Source organism: Rhamphochromis longiceps, linkage group LG20 (assembly GCF_057381845.1).
Source record: "Rhamphochromis longiceps isolate RC_006_pf linkage group LG20, R_longiceps_female_GT1.1, whole genome shotgun sequence".
NCBI lineage: Eukaryota > Metazoa > Chordata > Actinopteri > Cichliformes > Cichlidae > Rhamphochromis > Rhamphochromis longiceps.
Genome location: NC_140576.1, coordinates 27,367,538 through 27,374,610, shown reverse-complemented (window position 1 = coordinate 27,374,610; position 7,073 = coordinate 27,367,538). Strand labels below are relative to the sequence as shown.

Genomic DNA, 7,073 nt, shown 5'->3' with positions numbered 1-7,073 from the left:
TTTCAAAATAGTCAAAGGCCCTAACTCCAATGACAAGCTCTGCTTTGTAATACACGCAGTTACTGATGACTTGTCCCTGACATTATATGAAGGATTACATCTGATCCTTTTCAATCTTGATGCAATCCCTAGTCCCACCCAGTGTTTTTATTAAGATTAAGCTACAATCTTAAAACATTATGGATGCTTAGACTTGAAGAAAATTGATTTGTTTCTTTTGAGGCTGCTGTTTGTCTCGGCAGGGTTCCCTTCATCATCGACCAGCTATATGCTGTCTTAGCTCTTTTATGCAGTCAACCTCAGGGTTTTTTCTAGGCTCTGAAACGGCCTTTGTGGGGTGACTATACGCAGCAATAAAGCCTGATTGATCTACATACGGTAGAGGCCATAAGTCATAAGAAAAATGTGCATTTTCAGGCTTTTTTCCAACCATTTGATAAAATGCGGCCAATATGCTGATGCAGGGTTAAGTAAATGAAATCCAATGAACAAAACTGGTTTGAATGAGTTCTAAAAGATTGTAAAGCTGTGGACTAGAGGGGACCTGACCCCTGGAATTCAAAAGACACGTTGCTTGTTGAGTGGTTGTTTGATAAAGTGTTATTAAGCTCTTTTAGAGAGGATTTAAATTGCTACTTTTATTCTCAGTCCCTTAATCATTTGGTGCTGGTTGATTTTCCTTTGGGGGCTGGCTAAAAACCTCTGCGGGGGGTGTGCCAAAAATGTCTTTATGCAGGAAAAACCCTCTCACCCATGTACTTTGTTCCTTCAGTGCGGAGCATGGGAGTCTTTTCTTTAGCATCTTTCATCTCTGTTGTTGGAGTGTGTAATTCTGTCATTTGAAGCATGTTTTGCTGAATTAAAAAAAAGAACAAACAAACAATATTCAGTCACTTCAGTCGAAAAAAAAAAAAAGCACGCACAAAAACACCAAACACCAAACAGTAAGAACAAAGCTATACAAAGTAATGCCACCTTCAGGGTTTGAGTCACAGCTGCTTGAAGAATTTGTCACTTCAGTCAAAATTTAGTGGTTGTGTTTATTCTGCAGTGTTCAAAGTGCTCTGCTGTGTTTGATCAAAAAAAGATGCTGTCTTTGAAGAGCAGGCCAGTTGCTGCTTTTTGTCTGGGTTCTTGACACTCCTGATTTCTACACTTTGCTCTTTGCCAGATAAGCAGCATGCAGATCTTTTTTTTCCCCTGCCAGATTAATGCAACAGGTTTATATGAAACATGTATATTTATGATGGCTCACTGCAGGATGCACCTCTGTTTTGAGCTAGATAAGATTTTTAAATGTTTGCTGTAAGCTATGGCTTCTGAAAAAAAAAGATTACTAAAATAATACAAAATCAGACATAAGCAGTTTAGGAAAATGAGGATATGAAGTTTTCAGGAGCTGGTGCTACATGTTCAAGCTACACATTAGGGGATATAGGGTGTATATTGCATTTCATTTTTAAATTTATCTTTAGTTTATGCAGTGCTAGCACTTATCTGCTCTACACTATCTGTAAAACCTCAATCCAGGTAAGGTGTGCAAACTGATCTTAGTTCCAGCAGTCAGTACAGTCATTCACTTGCATTTTTTTTTTTTGGGAGTGGGGGGAACTAATCCATCTTCAAAACTTTGAAAGGGAAGCCATATTCATTCTCAGATCCCATGAGAAATATTCCCCCTAGTGCTGTAGCTGAGCACGGAGAAATTATTAGCTGATTTTAAGGACTGATAATGGCTCCGCTGTGATTTGGTGGTGCCAGTACGTTGCGGGTATAAAGCAAAGTTGAAACTTTCATTCCGACTACCTGGCCACATGGCAGAAAGAGGAGAATTGAAACAGGAGATATTACTTTTTTTCTCTTTCTTTTTTTTGTTCAGGATGCCTCTTAACTGCATCTGACAGTTGGAAAGGAGACGTGAAGTTCTTTTTTTCCCTTTATAGTATTATTACTCAAATAGCATGTCCTAGCTAGATACAGAGGAGTTTTCAGTTAAGACTTTCAGTTTCCGCCTGGGGGGGTGGAAAAAAAACTTCAGCTTTCCAGAGACCAATCTGTTCCTTCTTCATTCATCACCGGGTCAATGAAGGCTACGTGTTTATTAGTTTGGCTTTTGGTCTGGTCTCTTGTAGAGTGGAAGAGGGTAGAAGATAGACTGCTTGACTCATACTGCTTTGACCGTTTGCAGTAGATGCAGCGACATGGAGTCAGATAAAGGTAGATGAGGATAATCGTTGTAGTCACCATACAGCCGAGCAGCGTTGTGTAGCCAGTGTTGAATAACTCTGCCGTGGGCAGCAGCACCGTCACGTTCACCTCCCGAGTTGCATTCAGTGCCTGTTTAATATCCACAGCTGTGCACACATACAGTCCCGAGTCATTGACCTTGGTTGCTCGGATCTCCAAAGTACCATTAGGAAGCAGGTTAATTAGATTATCATCTATGTTGGCCTTGGTGATGTGCCCCTTGCTTGGGGAGAGCCACGTAAAGGAGAGATCTGTGCTCGTCAGGGATGTTTGGCAGTCTAGACGCATCCTTTCTCCCTCTGAAACCAACACGTTGGAAAGGAGAACTGTTACGGGCTGCAAAACGGGTTTTTCCACAGTGCAGTTGAGGAAGAATCGGTTCTGTTGTAGAAATTGAATGGACGATCGTAGGTCTCCGTTAATGAAGCAGATATGCTCCTCCTTAAAGTCCCTCACTGAGTCATAGCCCCTCAGGTCCCAGTGCCAAAACACGCTGTACATGGAGCAGTCACAGATCAGAGAGTTGTTGTAGAGATACAGGCCCCGCTGCACCAACCTGGGTAAAGCTTTCACATCCTCCCATTGCAGATGGGTCAGTCGGTTGGATGAGAGATCTAACATGCTCAGGAATGGATGAGTGTGATCTTGGATTGAGAAGAAAGGGAAGTCTGTGATTTGGTTGAGGCTGAAATAGACCTTTTTTAAGCTGCTCAGGCCACTCAGTGTGCCGGCCTCCACCCGTGCAATCTTATTATTGAAGAGAAGGAGCTCCTCCAGCCTCCAAAGCCCCTGAAAGTAGTGCTGCTCTACCGCACGAAACTTATTGGAGGACAGGTCAAGGTGCCTGAGACCAGAGACGTTTTGAAAAGTTCCAGGATTCAGGGCTTTGAGTTGATTGTGCGCCATCAGCAGGTTTTCCAGCCTGGACATCCCGTTGAAGCAGCCTGGACTCAGCCAGGAGACATGGTTGTGGCTGAGGTCGAGACTTATTGAGAAAGAGGGCAGGGAGTGAGGTAGCTTGGTAAGTCCGCTGGAGCTACAGCTTACTGCATCGGATATACAGAGGCACACGGAGGGGCAGGTCTCCTCAGTGCTGTGGAGAAAACAGAGCAGCACCAAGAGAAGGCTTGGATTTAGTCCACAGGTCATGGTTTTTGAATCCTTCAAGGTTTCTAATCCCTCTGGTTCTCCCTGAAAAGATAAGAATCAAATGAGAAACAGGGTGATATATGAGAAGGGTATACTATTTTCAAGTGTTTCAGGCTTTGAGCTGTTCAGCCATACTGGAGCTCTCAGTATCTGTGGTACAGTAGAAGATGAAATGGTTCACTTTAGTGACCATGAATCCTTTTAACTCTATATAAAATATTTGGAATGCTTTGGAATAAGAAATCCTCATGCTGGGATATTTTCAAATGTTTCAACAGTCAGATTCATGCAGACTACTTATTCCTCTATTTAGTGATTATGCCTCTGTAGATCAGCAAAAGGCGATTTTAAATGACAAGAACTTCATCTTTAATGCAAAGGCTCTAGCAAAGATATTGCAAATATGAAATCTTTTCCATAGTCATTCTATTTGCACAGACCCCAAAGTCTTTGAATAATTAGACATTTTTAAATATAAAGACTGTTTTTGACTGCCTTAACCTGAAGACATCACCATGCATGTTTGTTCGGTCTTTATTTTGGACAGAAATCATGTTTAGGTGAGTTGAGATCAGGGCTTCTTTCTCAGTATATTTTATTTTTCAGTTGTGAAGTTCCATTCTGCAGCATTTCACTGATCTTGCGCAAAAAGTCCAACCAAGGTCGTTTTAGAAGCAAGTCTCGCCAGCCGTTATCTTAAAACCCCTCTGGGTACCTATTTTGGAATATTTTTAAAATGTATTAAACTTTCAAAATAGAATCAGTCAGTCAGATCAGATAAAAAAACATTTAAAATCAATGCTGAGTTTTACCTAAAAGTATATTTTCTTTAAAAAAATATTTTTTACTTGAACCACAGTTTGTATTACTACAGAAATCGACTATAGTTTTCAGCTATTTTATAAAGTCTCTGTTACACCTCTATACACTTACAGTTATATACTCTTATTGTCTTGATAATTTGTTTTGTTTCTGTTTTTCGAGTCTAATGATGACCTCTTATTTTCCATGTTCACATCTTTTCAATAAACGGCTACACAATAAAAATACTTAGCCCAAACCAAACACTTAAAATCAGTTTCTTAATTTGTCATGAATAACGTGTAAACTGACCAACCATGAACTGCTCAGTTGGCTCGCTTAAACCTAATTCTTTGAAAAAGGAGGACTGTGTATAAAATTGGCTGTAATTTCTAAATGGTTAAGGCAATGTTTTTGCTTACACCCTTGAATTAAAGCTGAAAGTGCAGTGCAATCACATCTTGATTGCTTCATTTAAAATCCATTGAGTGTGCACAGTCTAAATTGTGAAAACTGTGTTCTTGTCCAGCTACACGCGGACCTGTATACACAGTAATCACTGTCTCTAAATGACAATTATTTTTATTGTTTCTTGGCACGTCGATTGTTGTGTGTTATTAACTGAGCATTCAGCAGCTAACAAAGAGGCCAAAGCCAAAACTTTAAAAAAGGCAGACATAAACTGAGATTATCCGCAATCACAGCAGAAAAGTGTCTTTCAGCCTGCGACATAAAGCTTTTTTCAGTTCAATACCTCTGAACTCTAACAACTCATCTATACCAAACTTACAGAAAATAAATGCCAACTAATTTCCCTTTAATCACCAAATTCATAAACTGACTAATCACCACAGCTCTATATAATTAAAAACTTTTCAGCACATTGTGAAAGCATAGTGTGGACATACTTTACCTTCAAAAATGTTTTTAAGTCTTTATGAAATTAAAAGCTCAAAAGGAGAAAAGTTCACACTACTCCCAGACAAGTGAGCAATTTTGTTCACTTAGTTAATCTCATTCTCCCTTCCAAAAAAATAAAATGAAGAAAGGAACACACGGCCAAACCACAAATCCAAAATAAACTGCTTAGCGACAATACGAGACTCCAACTTTCTTTCGTTTTCCCGCTTTCAGAGTTGTATCCCCATCAATGAATACCCACAACATAGCTGTCTAATCCTTATCTCCTTTCGGATCCTCCTCCCGAGGCGCTCGAGGAATAATTCAAGGCTCCCGCCGTTCTCCTCAGCTAACTTTAAGGTCCCCCTAGCAGGCTTTTTCTCCTCTTCCCAAATGAGAGTGCCGCTCGAGAAACATCCTGCGGTGCTTTGCAGTGTATAACAAACAGCATAGAGCTCAGTTAATCTCCCACAATCCCCCCTCCTTCTCCGTGTCATTTAGAGACCAGTCTTGTGTCTCCCTCTCTCATCATTAAGTAATCATGCTGGTGGCTGCCCTCCTCGTTCTCTCTGTCTCTCTTTCTCCATTTTTAACCAATATCAGTTTTCCCACACTGATCTGTTAGTGTGCTAGTAGATTTGTATGATTTTGCTTGCTAACATATTAGCAGAGCCCAGGAGCTTTACACATGAATATTGCATGTGTTATCCGGTAACCTTTCACCAGTAATCCCAGGGGCATGAAACTTGGCTGTGCTCGATGTGTTTTTGTTTTTCTTTGAGTATGTGTGACTGTGTCTTAGTGCTGGTTTTCTTAATGCTGTAAATACACCTGTTTTTTCTGTGAGCTTGGAAACCCTCTTCATCTTTTGGTGTATTTGAAGGCTTTCAGGCTCTTCGGGTCTTTTCCTCACCTGTGTGCTCTGCGTCTATTTGAGTGGTTTTAAGTCGATCGACATTAGCTTCCTCCTGCCCCCGAATATGCACACATTCACTCTTCCTCTAAGTGCCTTATGCAGTACATCCTCTGCTTTCTTTCTGAACTCCAACATTGCTCCGTTCCCATCTCTTGGCTGTGGGTTTGACTGGATATATGCTGTCCATGGTGCTTGGTCATGGTGGTCCTGACAGCTCTGGTTTCTGTCACAGTGAATTAGCTTTGCCTCCCAGCAGCCACCTCCTCTCTGCTAGCCCCAACCCACCACCTCCCTCTGTGCAAGTGCTCGGGGCTTTGACTGACTCCCACTCACTCACTCACTCACTCACTCACTTTGCAGAGGCACATAACCTGATTCCCCACGGATTCAAACTCGCTGGATGGGCTTCACTTCTCAGACGGTGGGGTAATGGAGAAAGATGTCGGTGTCCACAGAAATGTGGATGAGAACGACTAAGGAGGAATGTTAAGTTCAACAAGAGATCGATTTAAAAACCTGCTCCTTAGTTTGTTTGGGGTTTTTTTTGTTTTTAAAAATGGGTTGAGCATGAAGAAAACACATTTGGCTGTGTTTGTGCTGAAATGAAAAAGCAATGACACAATCTTGTCCCAGGGCTAGTCATCAGCTTGGCTGCAACATGTAAGAAATACATACACCCACACGTGTACATTTGAGATATGTTAGGAATGGATTCTAAACAGGCCCTTCTTGTAGGTGTTATGTTTACGTGGGCTTGTAATGTGGCTCAAATGGCTCTCTTAGTAATTTGTCTATTTGCCTGCAAATTGAACCTTGTCCTACTATAAAGAAAGCCTTAATCTCGATAGCTTTTTAAATATTCACCTTTCATTGATTGTTTTAAGGTGTTATGTAACACTCCTAGCACCGTTTGCTGAATGGGCTGCTGAATGTATTGCTGTAGTGTTAGTCCCCAAGTCCCTGATTATAAGGGGATCACACATGACCTATAAACCAGAGTGTGCATAAGCTGATAATGATTCATGGTTTTGGCATATGAGGCTTTAAATTAGGTTCATGA

General features: G+C 41.0%; 1 protein-coding gene across 1 annotated transcript; it reads right to left on the bottom strand.

Moving 5' to 3' along the window:
* Positions 1 to 1,849: 1,849 nt before the first annotated feature.
* LOC146645514 (amphoterin-induced protein 3) lies at positions 1,850 to 3,411 on the bottom strand. Its single transcript, XM_085394980.1, has one exon. The coding sequence runs from the start codon at positions 3,394 to 3,396 to the stop codon at positions 2,035 to 2,037; it is 1,362 nt and encodes a 453-aa protein (XP_085251106.1). The 5' UTR covers positions 3,397 to 3,411; the 3' UTR covers positions 1,850 to 2,034.
* Between the last annotated feature and the right edge of the window lie 3,662 nt (positions 3,412 to 7,073).

What these genes read in the sequence shown, in the direction of transcription:
- LOC146645514 (XM_085394980.1), bottom strand. Translation starts at nt 3,396, where the DNA reads ATGACCTGTGGACTAAATCCAAGCCTTCTCTTGGTGCTGCTCTGTTTT.